The sequence below is a fragment of the Oncorhynchus kisutch genome, linkage group LG18 (genome assembly GCF_002021735.2).
Source record: "Oncorhynchus kisutch isolate 150728-3 linkage group LG18, Okis_V2, whole genome shotgun sequence".
Taxonomy (NCBI): domain Eukaryota; kingdom Metazoa; phylum Chordata; class Actinopteri; order Salmoniformes; family Salmonidae; genus Oncorhynchus; species Oncorhynchus kisutch.
The window spans coordinates 35729913-35757047 of NC_034191.2; the positions used below are offsets into that span (position 1 = coordinate 35729913).

The window sequence follows — 27135 nt, forward strand, 5'->3', positions numbered from 1 at the left end:
ATCCTAAATTGGATTGAGGTCAGGGGACTGCACAGGCCACTCAAGAAAACTGAACTTGCTGTCATGTTACATGTTATTCCACCCCTCAATTGTCCAGTGTTGATGATCGCATGGCCACTGGAGCCGCTTCTCATTTTTTGCAGATAGGAGTGGAACCTGGTGTGGTCGTCTGCTGCGATAGCCCATCCGTGACAAGGAAGTTGTGAATTGTGAGATGCAGTTCTGCGCTGTTATTAGTCTGTTCGTGGCCCGCCTGTGAAAGATTCTTTCCCTCCTCCTTCTACGTCTCCAAACAGGTTTTCACCCACAGGAATGCCACTGACAATGTTTTTTGTTTGTCGCACCATTCTCAGTAAACCCTAGACACTGACGTGTGTGTGAAAAGCCGAGGAGTGCGGGAGTTTGAGATATTGGATCGGCGCACCTGGCACAGGTCAGTCGCTTAGGTCACTCGTTTTGACCATTATAACGTTAAACCGAAACATAACTGAAAGCCTCGATGCCTTCTTTACATACAGTGCATCCGGAAAGTACTCAGACCCCTTGACTTTTCCCACATTTTGTTAAGTTACAGCCTTATTCTAAAATTGATTAAATCAATTTTTCCCTTCAATCTTCACACAATACCCCATAATGACAAAGCAAAAATAGGCTTAACAATTTTAGCAAATGTATTAAAAATTACAAACTGAAATATTACATCTCCAGGGATGTTCAATCGGGTTCAAGTCCGGGCCACTCAAGAACATTCAGAGACTTGTCGCTGTCCTGTAGGAAGGTGAACTTTCACCCCAGTCTGAGCACTCTGGAGCAGGTTTTCATCAAGGATCTCTGTACTTTGCTCCGTTCATCTTCCCTCGATCCTGACTAGTCTCCCAGTCCCTGTTGCTGAAAAACATCCACACAGCACGATGCTGCCACCATCATGCTTCACTGTAGGGATGTTGCCAGATTTCTTCCAGACATTCCGCTTGGCATTCAGGTCAAAGAGTTGAATCTTCTGGAAGGTTCTCCCATCCCCACAGAGAAACTCTGAAGTGCTGTCAGTGACCACTGGGTTCTTGGTCACCTCCCTGACTTACGCCATTCTCCTCTACTTCCGGCGCTGACAGAGATGGCCGCCTCGCTTCGCGTTCCTAGGAAACTATGCAGTTTTTTGTTTTTTTACGTGTTATTTCTTACATTAGTACCCCAGGTCATCTTAGGTTTCATTACATATATTCAGTAGTTCTTCTCGACTGTAAGATCAGCGTCAACTCACCATCAGTACGACCAAGAATATGTTTTCGCGACGCGGATCCTGTGTTCTGCCTTAGAAACAGCGACCCAAAAAAACGACTCCGAAAGAGAGGGAAACGAGGCGGTCTTCTGGTCAGACTCCGGAGACGGGCACACCGTGCACCACTCCCTAGCATTCTTCTTGCCAATGTCCAGTCTCTTGACAACAAGGTTGATGAAATCCGAGCAAGGGTAGCATTCCAGAGGGACATCAGAGACTGTAACGTTCTTTGCTTCACGGAAACATGGCTCACCGGAGAGACGCTATCCGAAGCGGTGCAGCCAACGGGTTTCTCCACGCATCGCGCCGACAGAAACAAACATCTTTCTGGTAAGAAGAGGGGCGGGGGCGTATGCCTTATGGCCAACGTGACATGGTGTGATGAAAGAAACATACAGGAACTCAAATCCTTCTGTTCACCTGATTTAGAATTCCTCACAATCAAATGTAGACCGCATTATCTACCAAGACAATTCTCTTCGATTATAATCACAGCCGTATATATCCCCCCCCAAGCAGACACATCGATGGCTCTGAACGAACTTTATTTAACTCTCTGCAAACTGGAAACGATTTATCCGGAGGCTGCATTCATTGTAGCTGGGGATTTTAACAAGGCTAATCTGAAAACAAGACTCCCTAAATTTTATCAGCATACTGATTGCGCAACCAGGGGTGGCAAGACCTTGGATCATTGTTACTCTAACTTCCGCGACGCATATAAGGCCCTGCCCCGCCCCCCTTTCGGAAAAGCTGACCACGACTCCATTTTGTTGATCCCTGCCTATAGACAGAAACTAAAACAAGAGGCTCCCACGCTGAGGTCTGTCCAACGCTGGTCCGACCAAGCTGACTCCACACTCCAAGACTGCTTCCATCACGTGGACTGGGAGATGTTTCGTATTGCGTCAGATAACAACATTGACGAATACGCTGATTCGGTGTGCGAGTTCATTAGAACGTGCGTTGAAGATGTCGTTCCCATAGCAACGATTAAAACATTCCCTAACCAGAAACCGTGGATTGATGGCAGCATTCGTGTGAAACTGAAAGCGCGAACCACTGCTTTTAATCAGGGCAAGGTGTCTGGTAACATGACCGAATACAAACAGTGCAGCTATTTCCTCCGCAAGGCTATCAAACAAGCTAAGCGCCAGTACAGAGACAAAGTAGAATCTCAATTCAACGGCTCAGACACAAGAGGCATGTGGCAGGGTCTACAGTCAGAAATCCAGCCCAGTCACGGACCAGGATGTCTTGATCCCAGGCAGACTAAATAACTTTTTTGCCCGCTTTGAGGACAATACAGTGCCACTGACACGGCCTGCAACGAAAACATGCGGTCTCTCCTTCACTGCAGCCGAGGTGAGTAAGACATTTAAACGTGTTAACCCTCGCAAGGCTGCAGGCCCAGACGGCATCCCCAGCCGCGCCCTCAGAGCATGCGCAGACCAGCTGGCCGGTGTGTTTACGGACATATTCAATCAATCCCTATACCAGTCTGCTGTTCCCACATGCTTCAAGAGGGCCACCATTGTTCCTGTTCCCAAGAAAGCTAAGGTAACTGAGCTAAACGACTACCGCCCCGTAGCACTCACATCCGTCATCATGAAGTGCTTTAAGAGACTAGTCAAGGACCATATCACCGCCACCCTACCTGACACCCTAGACCCACTCCAATTTGCTTACTGCCCAAATAGGTCCACAGACGATGCAATCTCAACCACACTGCACACTGCCCTAACCCATCTGGACAAGAGGAATACCTATGTGAGAATGCTGTTCATCGACTACAGCTCGGCATTCAACACCATAGTACCCTCCAAGCTCGTCATCAAGCTCGAGACCCTGGGTCTCGACCCCGCCCTGTGCAACTGGGTACTGGACTTCCTGACGGGCCGCCCCCAGGTGGTGAGGGTAGGCAACAACATCTCCTCCCCGCTGATCCTCAACACTGGGGCCCCACAAGGGTGCATTCTGAGCCCTCTCCTGTACTCCCTGTTCACCCACGACTGCGTGGCCACGCACGCCTCCAACTCAATCATCAAGTTTGCGGACGACACAACAGTGGTAGGCTTGATTACCAACAACGACGAGACGGCCTACAGGGAGGAGGTGAGGGCCCTCGGAGTGTGGTGTCAGGAAAATAACCTCACACTCAACGTCAACAAAACTAAGGAGATGATTGTGGACTTCAGGAAACAGCAGAGGGAACACCCCCCTATCCACATTGATGGAACAGTAGTGGAGAGGGTAGCACGTTTTAAGTTCCTCGGCATACACATCACAGACAAACTGAATTGGTCCACTCACACAGACAGCATCGTGAAGAAGGCGCAGCAGCGCCTCTTCAACCTCAGGAGGCTGAAGAAATTCGGCTTGTCACCAAAAGCACTCACAAACTTCTACAGATGCACAATCGAGAGCATCCTGGCGGGCTGTATCACCGCCTGGTATGGCAACTGCACCGCCCTCAACCGTAAGGCTCTCCAGAGGGTAGTGAGGTCTGCACAACGCATCACCGGGGGCAAACTACCTGCCCTCCAGGACACCTACACCACCCGATGCTACAGGAAGGCCATAAAGATCATCAAGGACATCAACCACCCGAGCCACTGCCTGTTCACCCCGCTGTCATCCAGAAGGCGAGCTCAGTACAGGTGCATCAAAGCTGGGACCGAGAGACTGAAAAACAGCTTCTATCTCAAGGCCATCAGACTGTTAAACAGCCACCACTAACATTGACTGGCTGCTGCCAACACACTGTCAATGACACTGACTCAACTCCAGCCACTTTAATAATGGGAATTGATGGGAAATGTAGTAAATATATCACTAGCCACTTTAAACAATGCTACCTTATATAATGTTACTTACCCTACATTATTCATCTCATATGCATACGTATATACTGTACTCTATATCATCGACTGCATCCTTATGTAATACATGTATCACTAGCCACTTTAACTATGCCACTTTGTTTACATACTCATCTCATATGTTATACTGTACTCGATATCATCTACTGTATCTTGCCTATGCTGCTCTGTACCATCACTCATTCATATATCCTTATGTACATATTCTTTATCCCCTTACACTGTGTATAAGACAGTAGTTTTTTGGAATTGTTAGTTAGATTACTTGTTCGTTATTACTGCATTGTCGGAACTAGAAGCACAAGCATTTCGCTACACTCGCATTAATATCTGCTAACCATGTGTATGTGACAAATAAAATTTGATTTGATTTGATTGCTCAGTTTGGCCGGCCGGGCCAGCTCTAGGAATAGACTTGGTGGTTCCAAACGTCATCATTCTTAAATGGAAGGAGGCCACTGTGTTCTCGGGGCCCTTCAATGTAGAAATATTTTGGAACCCTTCCCCAGATCTAAGCCTAGACATAATCCTGTCTCGGAGCTCTACAGACAATTCCTTCGATCTCATGGCTTGGTTTTTGCTCAGACATGCACTGTCAACTGTGGAACCTTATATAGACAGGTGTGTGCCTTTCTAAATCATGTCCAATCAATTGAATTTACCACTCCAAATCAAGTTGTACAAATATCAACAAAGATCGTAAACAGGACACACTGGAGCTCAATTGAGTCTAATAGCAAAGGGTCTGAAAACTTAATGTGTAAAAAGTCAAGGGGTCTGAATACTTTCTGAATGCATTGTAGCTAGCCATGTGACTCAATCCGTTTTCGTGGAAGGTGTGTAGTACCTAATAAACTAGTGAGTGCGTGTGTACACACACAGTTCCTTATGTGGGGGTTAATCTTGTGCCTAGAAGAGAAAATTGGAATTTACTTCCTGATTTGAAATTGTCCCCAAGCCTGGTCCTAGACATGCAGTTTGAGGACATTGCATTACTGAATACTAGGCCAGTAATGCCTAGTATTCAAAAGCTAGGCAGCTTTCTTTGTGTTCTGAATCAGTAGGTGTTATGAGCTGGAAAGTAGTCTGATGAGTTACCAGGTCTTCCCAAGCTCTGTGAGCCAGGTGGGGATGTTGCCGGTCATGATAACCAGAGGGTCCTGCAGCTGTCGGTTGGCCTTGGCTGTCAGCTTACTGTTGATGAACTCACTGGTGGGGATGATCTCCTTAGACACAGCATTCTGAAAAAACAACAACCTCAGCCGACTGGAACTACAACAACGCAGTGCCTCTGCCCCTCTGATGCAAAGGGAGACACACAGGCTGCTAGGTATTGTTTGAAGAGACAGTTATTTGGGGGCAACTGTGTGCACTAAGAAGGCTGTCTAGCTAGAAGACAGTTATAGTGATGGTACACTGTTTGACCCCCTATAAGCCCACAAAGACAACGAAGACATATTTAGCATTAAGTAGATCATGTATGATAGACAGTGGAATCTGTTGGAGGCAGACCTACAGGCTTGTGTCCCAAATGGCAATTTGTTCCCTACATGGTGGACTACTCTCTTGGACCTGGTAAAAAGTAGCGCACTACATAAGGTTACAGGGTGCTATGTGGGATTCGACCAGTATGTTTGTCAGTTAGTGAAGTTTGAGCCAGTATCTGCGGGGTGGAGGGAGGATCGAACAGGCTACTCACGTCGTACAGGTAGAACCAGTAACTACTAATGGAGTGCAGCACCCTCAGCAGCAGGTTGACATCCAGAGACGGGTCGTCGAAGGTGATGCTCTCCGGGGGCTCCGACATGAGGTACATCTCCAAGGGGCTGGCCACGCTGGGACACACGCCGTCTGGGAGGGGAGAGACAGCAGGTCAGGTTCATATTCATTAGTGCACCCTTCCTGTTTCAGTCATTTTCTTACGTTTTGTGCCCAATGAATGTAATGACGCCCAGATATGTAGTAACTAAACTGACATGGTAAAATGTTCAGTATGAGATAAGGACATGAATGGTCAGATTTAGTGTAGGTGATAGAATGGTCAGATCTATGACGTGCACTACTTTCAAAGTAATACGGTGTAGAGAAAAGGCAGACATTTGAGACTGAAAGCCCTTTGGCCCTGGGGTTGGCGCAAAAGCACTTTGGGACAACTGCTGATGTAAAAAATACATTTGATTAATTGATTAAACAGACAATATCTGTGAGTTTGTGTTAACAGGTCATCTCAGGTCACATTCATTGATGAAAAAAAAAGAAAAAGTCAATTAACCATTCAATTTTGGGCATGCTGATGGATAGCAAGAGTAGACAGACACCTCGGACAAGCTCACGTTTCAAACACTTAGAAGCCATGGATGGCTATGGCAAAAAGAGTATAAAAATTGTTTTTATTTTTTAAATTGGGCTCCCGAGTGGGGCAGCAGTCTAAGCCACTGTATCTCAGTACAAGAGGCGTTAGTGCCTGGTTCGAACCCGGGCTGTATCACATACAGCCATGTTTGGGAGTCCCATAGGGCGGCTCACAATTGACCCAGCGTCGTCCGGGTTTGGCCGGAAAAGCCTGTTATTGTAAATAAGAAATAGTTCTAAACTGATTTGCCTAGTTAAATCAAATTAAAAAAATATTGCCTAAATTCAACTATGAAATAGAGCTTGTTGGAAGTGTTTTTCAAATCCAAAATTATACTGTGGTTGTATTGTTAGAAACGTACGAGACCATTCGAAAGAGCAGAATGAATCATCTTTTTTGCACCAATCTCCGACAGTGTAATTACGCAGATCAAAACTATATAGGACCAAAAGTGTTTATGGGGGGGATCTCTTCTTGAATATATAGTGGTTTCCTTTAATGTTTTCATTGCACACTTTACCAGGTGTTTAAAGACAATGTTACATATAGGGTTAATATAAATGGTTATGCATGTTAGCTACATAAATTGGCTATTTTAGAAATATAGTGCTCATCTGCTGTAGTCGGCTATTTTAGAAATATAGTGCTCATCTGCTGTAGTCATTAGCAAACGATTTGATAGCACCAAAAGTGTTTACCAAATTGTACAACACGGACAGTGCATTCAGAGCCATCCGGTGGCTAGCCATACTACAAACCTAATTTGACAGGTTCCGTGTAATGACCACAACATTGCAAAGAGTAGACTGTCTCATTTCATTGTGCATTAACCTCTAAAAGTCTAAGCCGTTGGGGGTGGGTGGGTTCTACTATGCTAACATATGAAATGGTTATAGCAAGGATCACATTTAGATATTCAATTTTGGTAACACTTGAAGTATTAAAAAAATATTTAATATTGAATATGGCCTTCACTACTAGAGACCATAGAAACGCATTGAATAACATTCATAAATTGTCAAGACATTTTGAAGTGTCTCTCCTATATCTAGGAGAGAAGAAAGCTCAGGAAAATGTGGTTATTGGGACTATTTAACCCCTTACTTTAGTTGCCATAAAACTACCTCCATACATTTGTATGGGTTACCATTAGACAAGTTCCATGACACTTGTGGAAACGGAGAACATCTTTCCTCTAGATGTTTTTTGTGAGAAGACCAATTTTTGGGATGTCTCATGGTCTGACAAGCACCGCTGTAGATCGGCCACCGCAGATACAGAAGGTCGACATAGACAGACGTGGTGGATTGAGACGCAGCCCATGACAAAAAATATCTAGCTTAAACTGACAAATTATGTTACTTAGATTCACGCAAGGGTGCGTCAATAGAGACTTAAGGATTAAAAACAGTTTGAGATCATTGTGAGGAGTTTTCTCCAGTGGTTTGAAAGGGGAATTGGGCTTCTCGCGAAAACGTTGACCGAGGTTGCAACAGTACCAAGGTGGGGCAGGGCTTTGCGAAAGGTCCATTAACTTGTTTCAAGCAGGAGAAGCAGGTCAGATCAAATCGTATTAGTCACATGTGCCGAATACAACAAGTATAGTAGACCTTAGTGAAATGCTGAATACAACAGACCTTACAGTGAAATGCTTACTTACGAGCCCCTAACCAACAATGCAGTTTAAAAAAATTACTTCCTCCCCACTGTAAATAGTACATTAGAGTTCCACTACAAAATAAACAAGCAGAACTGGTCCTTCTCAATCTCCAGGCCAGTAGACAACAGACACCCACCCCACCAGTCTAGGCCCAGAAGGGGTGGTGGGTGGTTCCTACCGTGCCACAGCTCGTCCTGTTTCTTAGCGTTGCGGGGTGAGGTCTTGGTGGGGGCGGTCTGTGCCCGGCCCCTCTTACCTCCCACCGCATCCTTAGTACCATCCTCATCATCCCTCACTGGCTTATACCTGATGGGATAGAGAGTGTGTGTAAATCATTAAAGTGACTACATCACCATGGCAGTTAGTTGCATTCGTTCACCAACTCAGCCGCCTATAGACCTGTGTGTGTGACGCATCACCGGGAAGGTGGCTACACTGCACAAGCCTAACAGCCACCCACTACACAAATCAGTCCTTTGTGTTTGTTAACCAGTCCAGCCTATAGAGACTGGTGTGTGTGGCCATCCAGCATAAAAGGGGATACCATATGGTGTGGGTTTTGGTCCAGATGCCAGCCCGCCCGAGCGGGTTGGCCTCGTCGTCTGTGGACTCTCTCTCCTCCTCGGACTGCAGGCTGAACTGCCGCACTGCCTGGTACACCGTCATGTTGTAAGGCAGCAGGTGGTCGCCGATGTAGAATTGTAGCCGGTGGCGCACGCTGCCAGAGTTCAGGAACTGGGCCGCCTGTACCAGGATAGACGGTCATGTTAGGGTTGGAGGTAACAGAATAAGTTGTGGGTGGGTGGGGGAGAGGTATCATCCAATATTGAGAGTATTTTTCAAGGACATTGTAGCAACGTACCAGCGATTCGTCAATTTCATCGTCTGAACCATCATCGTCACTGTCCTCATCCTCCTCTCTGATTCGTCCGTAACCTTTAGAGATAAAAAGTCCCATTGAGCACGTCAGCATGTTACCCATTAATGTCAGCAATGCAAGGAAACATTCTATTCTGCCAACAGAAAAGGAAGAACAGAAATACTCTGGGAAGGAACTTGAGAAAGCGGCCCAGCTGGGTGAAGATCATTTGTGGATGACCTATGTCCTCACGGAGTGAAAGGGCTTAACTTCTTAAGGTATAGGGGGCAGCATTTTCACTTTTGGATAAATAGCGTGCCCAATTTCAACTTCCTGCTACTCATGCCAAGAATATAAGATATGCATATTATTAGTAGATTTGGATAGAAAACACTGAAGTTTCTAAAACTGTTTGAATCATGTATGTGAGTATAACATAACTTATGTAGCAGGCAAAACCCAGACAACTAACCGTTCAGATTTTTTTTGGTTTTTGAGGTCTGTCTGTTCAGTGAGTTCTCAATGGGAAACGATATTTCTTAGGCACTTGTTTTCAGTTCCTACCGCTTCCACTGGATGTCACCAGTCTTTGGAATTTGGTTGAGGTTATTCCTTTGTGCAATGAAGTACGGCCATCTAGGAAATGGGTAACACTGTTGAGAGTTGCGCAAGACTTGAAAAGTAGCGTTAGTTTCCTCTCGTCCTCTATTGAAAACAGATAGACCCGTCTTCAATTTGATTATTAACGTTTAAAAATACCTAGTTGTATTACAAACGTAGTTTGAAATGTTTTGGCAAAGTTTACAGGCAACTTGAGATATTTTGTAGTGACGTTGCGCAATTGGGAAGCTGTTTTTTTCTGGTTTATTTATGCGTTTTGTGTAGCGTCTGCAGGGTTGAAATATGCTACTCTGTTTACTGTTGTGCTATCGTCAGATAATAGCTTCTTATGCTTTTGCCGAAAAACCTTTTAAAAATCTGACATGTTGGCTGGACTCACAACAAGCTACACTCACAACGTGTAGCTTTAATTTAGAATCTTACGTGTGATTTAATGAAAGTTTGATTATATCATTTTATTTGAATTTGCCACGCTGCATTTCCCCTGGCTTTTGGCCAAGTGGGACGCAAGCGTCCCCTATACCATAAGAAGTTAAGTCAGTAACTCAATGCAAAGTGAGAGTTCCCAGTGCTTACCTCGGACAACCAGGTAACGTTCAATTGCCTGTACCAAGGCCAGGGGATCAATCTTCACCGGGCCCCCCTTCCACTGTTTCACATTGGTACAGTCCGGGTGCCTCTGCAGCTGACACTTGAGTTGGTGTGTGTTGAAGAACTTCAGGGCCTGAGACCCTCTGAAGGAGAGACACACACACAATCACAATGATACAGAGGTGAATACTGGGAAGTCCCCTTCACCTATACCCATATTGACTTCAATTTGGCCAATTGGCATCACACATTAATAAATGGACAAGTGAATGACTGACATTAAGAGAATGTTTGTGGAACAAAAGGAAGAAATTGAAGGAAGAGCTGGGACAAGGTAAATGAACTAACCTGCTCCCATTGCCGTTGCCACTGGGGAAGTCGTGCACCTTGACAGGAAACTGCTCCATCTGGCTTAGGCAGTTGTTCATCTTGTGCACCAGTGACAGCAGGGGTCCGTTCTCAGATGGCTCCAGGCGGCCTGCCGGCTCCATCCCCGGGATCTGGAAGGGCAAAACACAGCAGGGACACACTTCAAACATGCAAAGATTAGGGTCGCATTCATTACGGCACACCGTATAAACATATTTTGCAACAGAAAATGAAAATTTGCATTTATTATTGGACAAGTTTAGGTAGTTCCTCCCTTTGTCAGTTCTATTCCATTTGTTTCCTAGCAGCTATAACCATTGTTGAACTCCGCCGTTGTAAAAGAAAAAAAACGCTGACAAAAGCATGGTTTAGCAGTTAATTGTGTCGCTGTGTTTAGTGTTCAAATGTTTCTGGTACTAAACCATGAAGAGGAAAAACCCAAGGAGGCCGAGACAAAAATAACACACTTAATGTAATCCATGCTTGAAAGAAATTCAAATTCTTTAAAATCCACACAAAGATCAAATTTTTTTGCACAAATTTGTTTACATCCCTATTAGAGACAATTTCTCCTTTGCCAAGATAATCCATCCACCTGACAGGTATGGCATATCAAGGAGCCGATTAAACAGCACAGCCATTACACAGGTGCACCTTGTGCTGGGGAAACTAAAATGCCACAAAATAAATGTGCAGTTTTATCACAACACAATGCCACTGATGTCTCAAGTTGAGGGAGTGTGCAATTTACATTCTGACTGCAGGAATGTCCACCAGAGCTATGGTCTGAGAAATTAACATTAATTTCTCAACCATAAGCCACCTCCAACATTGTTTTAGAGAATTTGGCAGTATGTATGTCCAACCGGTCTCATAACCGCAGACCACGTGTATGGCATCGTGTGGGCGAGCGGTTACCGTGACGAGATCCTGAGGCCCATTATTGTGCCACTCACCCGCCGCCATCACCTTATGTTTCAGCCTGATAATGCACAGCCCCATGTCGGAAGGATCTGTACACAATTCCTGTAAGCTGAAAATGTCCCAGTTCTCCCACGGCCTGCAAACTCAGACATGTTACCCACTGAGCATGTTTGGGATGCCCTGGATCGAAGTGTACGACAATATGTACCAGTTCCCGACAATATCCAGCAACTTCAGACAGCCAGTGAAGAGGAGTGGGACAGCATTCCACAGCCTGATCAACTATATGCGAAGGAGATTTGTCACACTGCATGAGGAAAACGGTGGTCACTGGGTTGTGATCCACTCCCCTACTTTTTTAGGGTATCTGTGACCAACAGAGGCATATCTGTATTCCCGGTCATGTGAAATCCATAGATAATGCCTTATGAATGGATTTCAATTGAATGATTTCCTTATATGAACTGTAACTCAGTAAAATCTTTGAAATTATAGCATGTTGCCTTTATATTTTTGTTCGGTGTGAATAAAAAAGGAGCATACGCTTCAGCCTTCATCTGTGCTGTACAAACAAATGGAGACATGTACTTAAGACACCTGCTGTGAGTAACTGGAGCAAGCAGCTATAGTTAATTTTGATAATGGCGAGTAGGAAGTCAATGTATAATCACAGGGAATATGTAGAAGACAAATATTTTTTGGGACAATTTAAACGTCTCACAATAAAATAAATAAGACACAACGTCTAGGCCAGTGTTTCCCCAACTCCAGTCCCTCCAACATGTTTGTTGTAGCCTCGGAGAAAAACACCCGACTCAACTTGTCAACTAATCATCAAGCCATCAATGAGTTGAATCAGGTGTTTTTGTCCGGGGCTACAACAAAAATGTGTGCTGTTGTGGGTACTTGAGGACCCGAGCTGGGAAACACTGGTCTAGGCTACATAACAATATAATAAGCAATAGATGCAATACTCAAGTAGGTCACAAAACTCAAGAGGGTGGGGCGTTGTTGAGTGAATACCTTTTGAAGTCTAGATATTTTTACTCCTACACACCAGCCGCCATTCATTCTAGCCTGAGCGCAAACCCTCATACTACCTTAATACTGTATTTAGAGCCATGAGTTGTATAGCCAATAACTAGGGCCTTGAGCTCCAGTCTCTGTCTACATGGACTAAAAGATTGGAGTTGGCTCCCTTGTCAGTCACTGGATACTGAGAAAGGATGAAAGTCTTCATCTGGCGAAAGACGAGCTTCTGACCAGAGAAATAGGATCTTATTCAAGTTCTGTGCATCTGCCCAGCCGAACACAGACTTACCGGGCAGCCGTAGAAGACGTGCAGGAACCTCTTGAGGCGAACGTCACGGCTGACCAGGTCACGGTCACTGCTGGAGGTCAGGTAGAGCAGCAGCTGCTTGACCAGGCCGCTATGCTGGATCTCGAACGATGACACGTCCGACTCTGACACGATGCTGCAGATCTCCACGAGGCACTCCACACCACCGTCCATCTGGGGTGACAGCAGTCAAGAATGTTATCTTCATATCCCAAGTCACTCACTACCGTACCTTAATTACCTTGTCATTAGCTAGCAGTGTAGATGGTACAGGGTACTATCAAAACTGCACAGCAAAACAAAACTAATTGCAAATTAGTATTAGCGAACAGGGTCGGCAAGCAGACTCTAAAATGTCAACTAATGAGTATGTATTTACTGTCAAAGTGCGCAAAACTACAACACAGGAGACTATTGTGGAGTACAGTACCTGCAGGCTGAGCTGTTCCGTGGCGGTGCAGAGTCTCTGGAGTACATTCAGTGCGGGGTTGCTGCCATCAATTTTTTCAGTGTTGAAGTAGCGGGCCACAAACTTACAGGCCTGCTCTTTTATCCAAGCCTTGATCTTGTCCCTGTGTGGGGGGGACCTATCATTATCATCACCACCACCAAGGTTGTCTGAAGATATTACTAGCTGTCAAATCATTTCTTAAGTCCCTCTCAAAAACCATTGGAGGAGGTTGCCGAGGGGAGAGAGCTTGGATCGAGGAGGAATTGAAGACACGATCAATTAAACCAGGGGTGCCAAACATACGGCCAAGTGCCAGATCCGGCCCGCGAACCCATGCAATTTTAAGTGCGGCTCTCAGGACCTCGGGGAATGCCGAACGTAGGGCAAAATTAGTTTGACACCCCTGGATTGAACACTTGCTACATTGTGTGACAGTTTTTACTGAAAGACACCTTCCCCAAAATGTTCAATGTTCTTGAACAGACTGAAGTACGTTTGCTCTGTGTGGTGGGGCGTAGCTCGAAGCAATGAGTGACTAATTTAAAACAAGGGCAGCGATACATTTTGAATCCTCATATTTGCACAACCCAACCCCTCCACAATTTTCAACTGATCTTTCAGAACACCGTATCCGTTTAAATGAAAGTGTCACCAACACAACTATTATAATCGCCACAATTACCAACTTTATCAGTACTACCAACACTGGTATAAAAGCAACACTTGTCATCACCACCACAACATTAGTCTTCGTCTTACCTGTTGTTGGAGACTGAGTCCTTGGGAGGGGCGCGTGCCATGCCGCTCACCCCGGCCGTGCGAGAGGGCTCAGAGTTGGTGCTGTTGGTCTGGGCGCCCAGCTTGCCCCAGGTCTTGGGGTTCAGACTGGCCAAGAAGGAGGATTTGGGGGATTGAGTAGTGGTAGGACTCTTGGCTGTAGAAACAGGAAAATGGTTAGTCACAGGATGAAACATGACAAAGTCTGTCTCAAATGATACCCTATAGTTCAGCGTTTCCCAAACTGGGTCCTGGGGACCCCAAGGGGGTGAACGTTTTGGTATTTGCCCTAGCACTAGACAGCCGATTCAAATAATCAAAGCTTGAGGATTAGTCGATTATATGAATCCGCTGTGTAGCGCAAAAAACAAAACCTGCACCCCTTGGGGTGGCCAGGACCAAGTTTGGGAAACGCTGCTACAGTAGTTAGAAATAGACAGAGTCTAGTCACGATGCATTTATTTATTTTGGGTAAAGAAAATCACAAGGAGTCAGTTTGCATTCTGCATAAATGTCTGTCTCGACAGATATACCAGGAGTCCAGGCACAAAGAGGCATGGAGACCAACGATGCCACATGTCGAGTTGCTCTTGCACTTAGTAAATGAACAGTCACGCCAGAGTAGCGACTGGCTGCAGATAACAAAATTCACCACTGTATGTTGATTTGAATGAACGCAAAACAATGTCATAGTAAAAAACTACACGTTTATATTACTGAACAAAAACATAACGCAAAGTGCAACTATTTCACCAAGTTACAGTTCATATAAAGGAAATGAGTCAATTGAAATAAATTCATTGGGCCATAATCTTTGAATTTCACATGCTGGGCAAGGGTGCAGCAATGGGTGGGCTTAGGAAGGCATAAGGCCACCCACTGGGGAGCCAGGGACAGCCAATCAGAATGAGTTTCTCCCCACAAAAGGGCTTTATTACAAACTGAAATACTCCTCAGCACCCCTTCAGACGATTCCGCAGGTGAAGAAGCCGGATGTGGAAGTCATGGGCAGGTGTGGTTAGACGTGGTCTGCAGTTGCAAGGCTGGTTGGATGTACTGCCAGTCTCTAAAACGATGTTGGAGGTGGCTTATGGTAGAGAAATTAATACGAAATTCTCTAGACACAGCTCTGGTGGACATTCCTGTAGTCAGCATGCTAATTGCACACTCCCTCAAAACAGCTGTGGTATTATGTTGTGACAACTGCACATTTTAGAGTGGCCGTTTATTGTCCCCAGCACAAGGTCCACCTGTGTAATGATCATGCTGTTTAATCAGCTTCTTGATATGCCACACTTGTCAGGTGGATGAATTATCTTGGCAAAGGACAAATGTTCACGAACAGGGATGTAAACAAATTTGTGCTCAATTTGAGAGAAATAAGCTTTTTATTTTTTCTGTGATCTCTTATTTCAGCTCATGAAACATGGGACCAACACTTTACATGTTGTGTTTATATTTGGGTTCAGTACAAACACTATATATTACAAAAGAAAGTATGTGGACACCCCTTCAAATTAGTGGATTTGACCATTTCAGCCATAGCCGTTGCTAACAGGTGTATAAAATTGAGCACAGAGCCTTGCAAACTCCACAGACAAACATTGGCAGTAGAATGGCCTTACTGAAGAGCTCAGAAACTTTCAACGTGGCACCGTTAACTCGTCAAACATCTGCCCTGCTAGAGCTGCCCAGGTCAACTGTAAGTGCTATTATTGTAAAGTGTAAATGTCTAGGAGTAACAACAGCTCAGCTGCGAAGTGGTAGGCCACGCAAGCTCACAAAACGGGCCCGTCGAGTGCTGAAGCGTGTAAAAATAGTCTGTCCTCAGTTGCAAACGGTTTTTGGAAGCAGTGTCAGCACAAGAAGTGTTCGTCGGGAGCTTCATGAAATGGGTTTCCATGGCCGAGCAGCCGCACAGAAGCCTAAGATCACAATGCCCTATGCCAAGCGTCGGCTGGAGTGGCGTAAAGCTCGCCGCCATTGGACTCAGGAGTAGTGGAAATGCGTTCTCTGGAGTGATGAATCTCACTTCACCATCTGGCAGGGTGACGGACCAATCTGGGTTTGGCGGATGCAAGGAGAACACTACCTGCCCCAATGCCTAGTGCCAACTGTAAAGCTTGGTGGAGGAGGAAATGGTCTAGGGCTTGTTTTTCCTGGTACGGGCTAGGCCCCTTAGTTCCAGTAAATAGAAATCTTAACTCTACAGCATACAATGACATTCTAGACGATTCTGTTCTTCCAACTTTGTGGAAGGCCCTTTCCTGTTTCAGCATGACAATGTCCCCATGCACAAAGCGAGGTCCATGCAGGTTAATACTTGACTGGCCTGCAGAGCCCTGACCTCTACCCCATCAAACACCTTTGGGATGAATTGGAACACCGAATGTGAGCCAGGCCTAATCGGCCAACATCAGCGCTCGACCTCACCAATGCTCGTTGCTGAATGGAAGCTAGTCCCCCCAGCTATGTTCCAACATCTAGCGGGACGCCTTCCCAAGAGCGGAGGGTGTTATAGGAGCAAAGGGGGGACCAACTCCACATTAATACCCATGATTTTAGAATGAGATATTCAGGTGTCCACATACTTTTGGTCAAGGAATTTTACCTTTAGTGCTACAAATGTATCATTGACACTTAGCTTTAGCGTCACCTGTGAGAACCATTTGCATCCGGTCTTAAAGATTGTAGGAGAGTTCCAATAACAACAATTACCCTGATTGTCTACTTTGTCGTCATCCCTGGGAGGAGAGTACTTGGGCCTTCTGGGCCCTCTCTTAGGCAGACGTTTTCTCTTCAGCACATCACTTAACCGCCTAGGAGAGAGGGACAGATTAATGTTGTTCTATGAAGAAGAATGAGAGTTTACTTCTGTGTGGTATATCTGACCCATCATACGTGCACATTCACATGTATTTAGTACTAGTGTTCTCACCCCTGTGGACTGAGGTCTAGTGAGTCGTCCATGCTGTGCTGGAAGCTAGGCGAGCCCAGGTCTGGGGTGGCGTTGGAGGCCGCCGTAGTGGTCGCAGTGCTGATGGTGGTGGTACACAGGCTAGCTGTGCCGCTGGTGCACGCCTTTGGGGGACTGGTAAGGAAGGCCTCTGACTCAGCCAGGTTCTTCACCTGGTGCATAACACCTGGAGAGGGGAGGGCAGATGGAATACATTAAAAATCCTCTTCACCCCGATTCTCTGAATTGTGATTCAATAAATCAGGGAAAATCTGACATTTAGCTGGATAAACAGCTTTCTGTGGTCCATGACAAGGTACATTACGGTGTGACATCAATTTTCTGACTTCTCTAAAATACATTGAAGCTCAAATAGCAGTTGAGGATCCATCATAACAGGTCCTCTCCTGGTGCTAGAAAAGAGCTGTGTTTCAGCTGGGTGTTTTGGATCATTACAGGTCAGCTCCTCTGGGGAGGAGACACAGACAGGATCCATTACCTTCTCTTCTGAAGAAGACACTGAATACATCAGGCAGCTTCTGCATGAGGATCTCGGCCATCTGCAGAGAGCCAACTACAATCTTCAGGTCTTGGCTGGACAGCATGGAGGCAATGTGACTGGGAGAAGGAAAAAGACAAATACTGAGGTTCAGGTGTAGTGTAAAGACAGCTGTACCTGCTATTGCTTTTTGTCCATGGAGGCAGACATCTTGACTCAAGAGCACCCCAAGGTTGAGAGCAAAAGTTCACCTGGACACAGCGTGGTTTCTCAGCACGTCCTTGAGGAGCTCGGCATCGGCGAAGAAGATGATCCTGAGGATGGCTCGGAGGCACTTATGTCTGACGGCTGGGCCGGCCGACGAGCTGTACACCTCGTACAGCACCCCAAACAGGGTCTTGATGAAGCACTTGGCCAGCTCAGGGTCCTCCTTCATCAGCTGGGCCCGTGCATCCTCCCGTCTCACCTCCTGGTGACCCCCTGGGGGATAGGCAGAGGAACACTCATGTAAGATTTTATAGTTATTTTGACTCAAAAAGGAGAAATTGGATTCCATCAGCTAGTGCAGAATAAAAACAAAGTAGCCTGTTCAATTTCACAAAGGTTTACAAAGAGATGCTTTAACTTCTTGAGTGTAGGGTATTTTCATTTTTGGCTAAAAAAACGTACCCATTTGAAACTGCTTATTTCTCAGGCCCAGAAACTAGAATATGCATATAATTGTCAGATTAGGATAGAAAACACTAACGTTTCCAAAACGGTCAAAATATTGTCTGTGAGTATAACAGAACTGATATTGCAGGCGAAAACCTGATGAAAATCAAACCAGGAAGTGGCTTCTATTTTGAAAGCTCCATGTTCCATAGCCTGCCTTCGCTCCATTTAAAGGGATATCAACCAGATTCCTTTTCCTATCGCTTCCTCAAGGTGTCAACAGTCTTAAGACATAGTTTCAGGCTTTTATTTTGAAAAATGAGCGAGAAAGATAACATCGCGTCAGTGGATAGCTGGGTTTTCACATGAGTTTTGCTTGCGCAACAGATTGGGTTAGCCATTGTCTCTCCCTCTCCTATTGAAAAAGTGACAGTCCCGGTTGATATATTATCGATTATATATTTTAAAAACAACCTGTGGATTGATTATAAAAAAACGTTTGACAGGTTTCTGTGGACATTACGGATACTATTTGGAATTTTCATCTGCGATGTCGTGACCGCTCGAGCCTGTGGATTTCTGAACATAACGCGCCAAACAAATGGAGGTATTTTGGATATAAAAAAATAATCTTTATGGAACAAAAGGAACATTTGTTGTGTAACTGGGAGTCTCGTGAGTGAAAACATCCGAAGATAATCAAAGGTAAGCGATTTAATCTATTACTTTTCTGACTTTCGTGACCAATCTACTTGGCTGCTAGGTGTTTGTAATATTTGTAATATAATTTAAATAAATGCTTGTTATGCTTTCGCCGAAAAGCTGTACTGAAATCTGACACGCCGGGTGTATTAACAAGCTACGCTGTGTTTTGCTATCTTGCACTTGTGATTTCATGAAAATTAAATATGTTTAGTAATTTAATTTGGCGCACTGCAATTCAGCGGGTGTTGATGAAAATGATCCCGCTAACAGGATGGGTGCGTCAAGAAGTTAAGAGCTGCCTCTCATGAGCATTTCTCCATTGGGAAAGAGGTCATCTTTCCTCAATGGGACTACTTTGTTCAAAGAACCAATAACTTGGGGCAGAGACCAAGCTATAAATTTAAGTGAATAGAGCTAGTCTCAGAAACAATCAGGGAATTATACTACATCAACTGACATGAGACGCATACAACTGACACCAGTTTGGGGATAGTCTATCACTAGAACAAATGGTGGCATGTCTCTCACCAGTAGTGGGGTTGGCTAAGGGGTTGGGTTTCCTCTGGATACCCCGTGCTGTGCCAGTGTCCTCGTTTATCTGCTGCATAGAGTTGAAGTCAATAGTGTAGACGCGGCCCAGGGTGGACAGGCTGATCTCGTCCTCTCCGTTCTGGTGGGCCGTCTGGAGAGGAAGAGAGAACCAGACACCCCCAGACGTTAGTGTAACACTGGGCTACACAGGGGATTCACACAGCTCACAACATACGAAGAAGGTCTACTTTGTTGTAGTATAGGTAGGGTCAAGAGTTTTCCCGGACAACCTGAAGAGAAACTCTGGGCCCCAAGTCTGGATGAAAAGAATGTCCCTAATAATGGAGCGGAGCAGCATGTCTGTTCTTTACCTCAATGATGCGACTGTCGATGCGGTTGTAGGGGTGCCACAGGCCCCGGTCGTCCCTCCACTGCCAGATGGCCCCCTCTGTGGCCTGGGCACTGCCCTTCTTCAGCATGAGGTCCACAGCAAAGATGCCCTCTCTAGGAAGGCAGGGCATCAGCTCGCTGGTTGTGGGGGAGACAACAAAAAGACAGTTAGCAAAGTGCATCAGTAAACTTCGCAAACAAGGCATGTGGTGAGTGCATGGAGGCCGCCATCTTTATGTACGTCCACCATTGGGGCAGAAAAGGTTGTTGTAGTAACGCTGAAAGCAGCAGCAGAGGGGTTTCCTTACCAGATGAGTGAGGTGAGTTCATAGAGCTCCTGTGGGCTCCGGGGCACCAGGTCAATCTGCTCCTGACAGCTACCGTTGGCCGCGCCGCACAGAAGGAAGCGCAGAGTCTCTGCAATATCTGAACAAAGACAACGTCCTTAGTTCACTTTTTACACAGGCAACTGGCTTAGACACAGTCAAGGACTTTAGCCTTGGAGGCATTTAGACTGCCATTATATATTTCACCTCCCCAAGATTTTGTAAGCTGCATTGTTAGGCTTTATTCAAGTGAGAAGGGTAAATACGCACAGATAGAAAGCGTGTGTGTCGGTCTGTGAGCCACTCACTCTGCTTCATGAGCTGCACGGCCAGACAGGGGCAGTTGGAGCACATGAGGGAGAACATGCGCACCACCATGATGAACATGCCCGAGCTGAGCACAGGCGGGGTGACCACCAGCAGCTGTTGGATGTTGGTCAGCAGGTCCCGCGAGGCCACCTGCTGCAGCAGGTTCTGTGGACAATGGCCATACAGAGGTCAAGGGTCAGTCATTGTGATGACATCATGGGTCTGCTCGGGAGGGTGAGAGATGTTAGAGCCATAGAAATGTCTAAAGTAGAACCGCCTCACTCACCTCCTCGTGTTGAAAGTTATCCACCAGTCTGGCAAAACAGAGGCAAGTGCTTTCGACAGATTTCTTATCCTGTACGTGGGTGGGGTGGGGGGGTAATAACCACATTAGACAACTGACGCGTCTTCACAGGTAACATGCCACAGACAACACCAACCTCACCTGCAACATAGAGCATGTAAAAGGTGAACGTGTGTGTACCTGGTGTGTGAGTCTCTGGGTCAGCAGTGGCAGAGAGTCAGAGACAAAGTGGAACTCGTCAGGGGTGATGCTCTGGCAGCAGTTGGCGGCAATGGCCAGGGCGTTCCTCTGGGCGTTGATGCTAAAGAACTCCAGGTACAGCAGACAGTCAGCCAGGCCACCCTGCATGACACAAGAAACACCCCACAGTTATACACAAGGATAGGGATAGATGGCACATATGGGGACAGATTTAGATCTTACAAAATAAAGTGAGACAGGAGGGAGGAAGGGGGTCCCACAAAATGTGTGAACACAAAAATGGCTAAGGTGCCCAGAGTAAGGTGCCCAGAGTAAACTGCCTGCTACTCAGGCCCAGAAGCTAAGACACGCATATTATTAGTATTATTATATTTGGATAGAAAAAACACTGAAGTTTCTAAAACTGTTTGAATGATGTCTGAGTATAACAGAAATCATATGGCAGGCAAAAACCTGAGAAAATCCAACCAGGAAGTGGGAAATCTCAGGTTTGTAGGTTAAGTCTTTGCCTATCCAATATACAGTGGAAATTTGGTTCGATTGCACTTCAAAAGTCTTCCACTAGATGCCAACAGTCTTTACAACCTTGTTTCAGGCTTCTACTGTGAAGGGGGGGGGGGGGGGGGTGAGAGCTAGCTGCGTTCCTTTTCATTTCTAAAGACAAAGGAATTGTCCAGTTGGAATATTATTGAAGATTTGTTAAAAACATCCTAAAGATTGATTCTATACATCGTTTGACATGTTTCTACGAACTGTAATAACTTTTTGGACTTTGTCTGGACTAAGTATGCCTGCGCCTCATGAATTTGGATTTGTGAACTAAATGCGCTAACAAAAGGAGGTATTTGGACATAAATTATGGACTTTATCAAACAAAACAAACATTTGTGGAACTGGGATTCTTGGGGGTGCATTCTGATGAAGATCAAAGGTAAGTGAATATTTCTAATGCCATTTCTGACTTCTGTTGACTCCACAACATGGCGGGTATCTGTATGGCGTGTTTGTGTCTGAGCGCTGTACTCAGATTATTGCATGGCGTGCTTTTTCAGTAAAGCTTTTTTTAAATCTGACAGCAGTTGCATTAAGGAGATTCCATGTATAACACTGGTATTTCCATTAACATTTATGCTGAATATTTCTGTAAATTGATGAGGCTCTAACGCAAAATCACCGGATGTTTTGGAAGCAAAACATTACTGAACAAAAACGCACCAATGTAAACAGATTTTTGGCTATAAATATGAACAAAACATACATGTATTGTGTAACATGAAGTTCTATGAGTCATCTGATGAAGATCAAAGGTTAGTGATTCATTTGATCTATTTCTGCTTTTTGTCACTCCTCTCTTTGGCTGGAAAAATGGCTGCATTTTTCTGTGACTAGGTGCTGACCTAACATAATCGCATGGTATGCTTTCGTCGTAAAGCTTTTTTGAAAGCGGACACGGTGGTTGGATTTACAAGAAGTTTATCTTTAAAATGGTGTATAATACTTGTATGTTTGAGGAATTTTAATTGGAATTTGGCACCCTGCACTTTCACTGGCTTTTCTATCCAAATTATATGCATATCCTAGCTTCTGGGTCTGAGTAGCAGGCAATTTAATTTGGGCACGCTTTTCATCCAAAATTCCGAATGCTGCCCCCTACCCTAGGGTAAAGCGATATTCTTATTCATACAGACAGAGTTGGCCTTCAACACTGAGGGATCTCTGACCAAATTGTTGAAATCAAAATGGCTTCCGTTAATCTTTCCATCCCTATACACATTTAAATTACTACATTTATGCATCACTGCACAACAGGGTTTCTGTTAAGTTAAGATCTGGCACCGGACAATGTGACCCGGATGATTTTAATTAAACGTCCATTTGAGAATTTACTAAACCCATATGCATTGGGTGGATAACCCATCAGGGCTACCCCCACGCTGCTCAGGATGACATATCTAATTTACATTATGGTAATACATATTAACAAAACATGCAACTCATGTAATAAAGCAGCCAATAGGTTTTCAAACATTTGCCAAAATGCAATTCATGGGAAAACACCATTCTAACCAGCACCGTTGATAGCAGTTCCATATGGGACAGATGAAAATCTGTTAGAAACTTAGAGGGGGAATCTAAAGCTGGAGCAAAGGGGGAAATCAACACCATATTAATGCCATGATTTTGGAATGAGATGGTAAATGTACCGTCAATCCCTGTCATTTGGTTACATACATTCCTGTTAATGCATGCCATTGAAGGCCGAAACGTCAATCTTTTAACCTTCTCTTAAAAAATGTTTTTCTTTTGATGGTGAGCGAGCATTGTGCCCTTTCCTGTCCAATGATGTCTAGACATTTTTAGGTTGCACCTCTACTTACATTGGTTGAGCACATTCGACTTCTTTCCAAACGCACGTATTAGTCATTTACCATTCTCATTCTCCTCTCGGCAAGCTATTTGAAAAATCTTTCCAACAATCTCCCCTTCGATAATCACCAATCCCCAGTGTGAAAGATCAATGGAAGTTATAGGCCTACTGCTGCATTGGCCTTAAGGCTATGAGTTCTTTAGCGGTCGACAGATCACGTGGTAGTCAATGTGTTCATAAGGTAGAGCCTTAGTCGCATTATTTGACTTCTTAAATGATTCATTCAGATTTTTTATGAGTAACCACGTGACAATAATTGAGAAACAAAAACGTAATACTTTAAATGACTGTTCTACGAAAATGCGCATATGAACATAACTGGCATGCAGAACGGTAGAAATGGTACGACACAAACTTCCCAAACTTGAAACTCACGCACCACCTATGATGTCTATAGAAAATAATTGCCTCCATGGTCAGATTTTGACAAAAGTCACAAATCACATTGTAGGATTTTTAATGAATTTATGGTGGAAAATATTTGGTCACCTACAAAAAAAGCAAGATTTCTGCCTCTCACAGATCTGTAACTTCTTCTTTAACCTCTAGTGACACCCCATCCCGTGAACGGGACCATTGATCATCTTACACTAATTAGCATAACGCAACGGACATAAATCTTCCTCGAAAATCGTCCTATTCATGAAAATCACAAGTGAAATATATTGCTTAGCAGCTTAGCTTTTTGTTAATCACCCTGTCATCTCAGATTTTCTAAATATGCTTTACAGCCAACGCTAGACAAGCATTTGTGTAAGTTTATAATAGCCTAGCATAGCATTATGCCTTGCTAGCAGCAAGCAACCTTGTCACAGAAATCAGAAAAGCAATCTAATTAAATCGTTTACCTTTGATGAACTTCGGATGTTTTCACTCACGAGACTCCCAGGTAGATAGCCAAAGTTCCTTTTTTCCCAAAATATTATTTTTGTAGGCGAAACAGCTCCGTTTGTTCTTCACGTTTGGCTGAGAAATCGCCCGGAAATATCGGTCACCACACCGGCAATTTTTTCTCTCCAAATTAGCTCCATAATAGACAGAAACATGGCAAACGTTGTTTAGAATCCATCCTCAAGGTGTTTTTCTTATATCTATTCGATAATATATCCGTCGGGACAAATCCTTTTTCTCCAGGACCGATTGGAGTAATGGCTACCTCTGTACTTTACGTGAGAATCTCTCGGAGCCACCACGTATGCAATGTGCCCCCATACGGTTATTCTTCAACAGAAATGCGTAACACTACGTCACAATGCTGTAGACACCTTGGGGAATACGTAGAAAGCGTAAGCTCGTTGATGGTACATTCACAGCCATATAGGGAGTCATTGGAACGCAGCGCTTTCAAAACCTGGGGCACTTCCAGATTGGATTTTCCTCAGGCTTTCGCTTGCAACATCAGTTCTGTTATACTCGCAGACAATATCTTTACAGTTTTGGAAACGTTAGTGTTTTCTATCGAAAGCTGTCAATTACATGCATATTCTAGCATCTTTTCCTGACCAAATATCCCGTTTAAAACAGGAACGTTTTTTCCCAAAAATGAAAATACTGCCCCCTAACACCAACAGGTTAAGAGTCTCCTCTGTCCTCCACTCGTCACCTGTATTAATGGCACCTTTTATCCGTATAAAATACACCTGTCCACAACCTCAAACAGTCACACTCCAAACTCCACTATGGCCAAGACCAAAGAGCTGTCAAAGGACACCAGAAACAAAATTGTAAACCTGCACCAGGCTGGGAAGACTGAATCTGCAATAGGTAAGCAGCTTGGTGTGAAGAAATCAACTGTGAGAGCAATTATTAGGAAATGGAAGACATACAAGACCACTGATAATCTGCCTCGATCTGGGGCTCCACGCAAGATCTCACCCCGTGGGGTCAAAATGATCACAAGAACGGTGAGCAAAAATCCCAGAACCACACGGGGGGACCTAGTGAATGACCTGCAGAGTTTGGACCAAAGTAACAAAGCCTACCATCAGTAACACACTATGCCGCCAGGGACTCAAATCCTGCAGTACCAGACGTGTATCCCTGCTTAAGCCAGTACATGTTCAGGCCCATCTGAAGTTTGCTAGAGAGCATTTGGATGATCCAGAAGAAGATTGGAAGAATGTCATATGGTCAGATGAAACCAAAATAGAACTCAACTCGTCGTGTTTGGAGGACAAAGACTGCTGAGCTGCATCCAAAGAACACCATACCTACTGTGAAGCATGGGGGTGGAAACATCATGCTTTGGGGCTGTTTTTCTGCAAAGGGACCAGGACGACTGATCCGTGTAAAGGAAAGAATGGGGCCATGTATCGGGAGATTTTGAGTGAAAACCTCCTTCCATCAGCAAGGGAATTGAAGATGAAACGTGGCTGGGTCTTTCAACATGACAATGATCCCAAACACACCACCCGGGCAATGAAGGAGTGGCTTCGTAAGAAGCATTTCAAGGTCCTGGAGTGGCCTAGCCATTCTCCAGATCTCAACCCCATAGAAAATCTTTGGAGGGAGTTGAAAGTCCGTGTTGCCCAGCAACAGCCCCAAAACATCACTGCTCTAGAGGAGATCTGCATGGAGGAATGGGCCAAAATACCAGCAACAGTGTGAAAACCTTGTGAAGACTTACAGAAAACATTTGACCTCTGTCATTGCCAACAAAGGGTATCTAACAAAGTATTGAGAAACTTTTGTTATTGACCAAATACTTATTTTCCACCATAATTTGCAAATAAATTCATAAAAAATCCTACAATGTGATTTTCTGGATTTTTTTTCTCATTTTGTCTGTCATAGTTGAAGTGTACCTATGATGAACATTACAGGCCTCTCATCCTTTTAAGTGGGAGAACTTGCACAATTGGTGGCTGACTAAATACATTTTTGCCCCACTGTATGTGAAGAGCTGATAGTCTGTTGCCTGCACTTGAATGGTGAATGGGAGGTGCGCTTCAATTACAAGTTAATAAAAACAGCTCGTTTTAAAATCGTGCACCAAAACTGTTAACACGCGATTGCATTTAGAATTGTTGCAAATAGGGTTTATAAAAGCTTGTTTAATTCCAGCAACAACCAGCTGCAGGTGAAATCCTGCTCAAAATAGACTGTACGCGGTGATAGTTGTGTTGGATAAACAAGATACATGACTAATAAATACACAGGCCAATTTAATAATAACAAATATTTAATTAACCTTTAGACTGAAAAGCATAACAGTCGACTGTATTTCAATCAATTAATAAAAAGCATTATTTTGCAAGGGGATTTCTTTAATCGAGGTCTTTTTGACAGGCAACAATTTGATTTATCGACTATCCCACCCCCCCGCCGTCTATTTCCGGCTAACGGAAAACCTGTTGCACAGCTATCTTACAGCCACCACCGTTAACACTTATTTTAAGGTGAGCCAATGAGACCCGGGTAGGGAGCAGAGATGACATGAGAGAGAGGCAGAGCCACAGGTGGGAGACAGAGGGAGAAACACTTACAGCCTGCAGGATGGCTTTGCTGTGACGCCTTGACAACATCTCCAAGGCAGTCAGGGCCTGCTCCGCCACATCAATGAATTGGATCACCTGAAGCTGCAGGCAAAGAGGAGAGAGATAGATCCATTAGCATAGCCACCACCGGTTTATGACCGCATTTGAATGAAGACGGAACAAGCACGAGAGAATGACAGAAATGGAAGACAAGAAGAACAACGTGTGGGTTAGAAATACTTGGGGTGCAT

At 44.7% G+C, this 27135-nt stretch overlaps 1 protein-coding gene across 17 annotated transcripts in view; it reads right to left on the minus strand.

The window, feature by feature from the left end:
• trip12 (thyroid hormone receptor interactor 12) overlaps positions 1-27135 on the minus strand; it is a 53694-nt gene that overhangs the window by 5151 nt on the left and 21408 nt on the right. For 16 of the 17 annotated variants that reach the window (XM_020507909.2, XM_020507906.2, XM_020507904.2 and 13 more), the window contains 21 exons: positions 26894-26986; positions 20960-21121; positions 20762-20830; positions 20475-20640; positions 20149-20266; positions 19822-19978; positions 19448-19601; positions 17812-18040; positions 17561-17679; positions 17044-17248; positions 16824-16924; positions 14088-14262; positions 13308-13449; positions 12860-13051; positions 10594-10745; positions 10231-10388; positions 9037-9110; positions 8719-8918; positions 8353-8480; positions 5861-6012; positions 5260-5402 (listed from right to left, as the gene is read on the minus strand). In XM_020507909.2, the coding sequence (XP_020363498.1) occupies positions 5260-5402; positions 5861-6012; positions 8353-8480; positions 8719-8918; positions 9037-9110; positions 10231-10388; positions 10594-10745; positions 12860-13051; positions 13308-13449; positions 14088-14262; positions 16824-16924; positions 17044-17248; positions 17561-17679; positions 17812-18040; positions 19448-19601; positions 19822-19978; positions 20149-20266; positions 20475-20640; positions 20762-20830; positions 20960-21121; positions 26894-26986 (3089 nt within the window). The remainder of the gene's footprint in view (positions 1-5259; positions 5403-5860; positions 6013-8352; positions 8481-8718; positions 8919-9036; positions 9111-10230; positions 10389-10593; positions 10746-12859; positions 13052-13307; positions 13450-14087; positions 14263-16823; positions 16925-17043; positions 17249-17560; positions 17680-17811; positions 18041-19447; positions 19602-19821; positions 19979-20148; positions 20267-20474; positions 20641-20761; positions 20831-20959; positions 21122-26893; positions 26987-27135) is intronic. The other variant, XM_020507900.2, reaches the window with a different exon arrangement.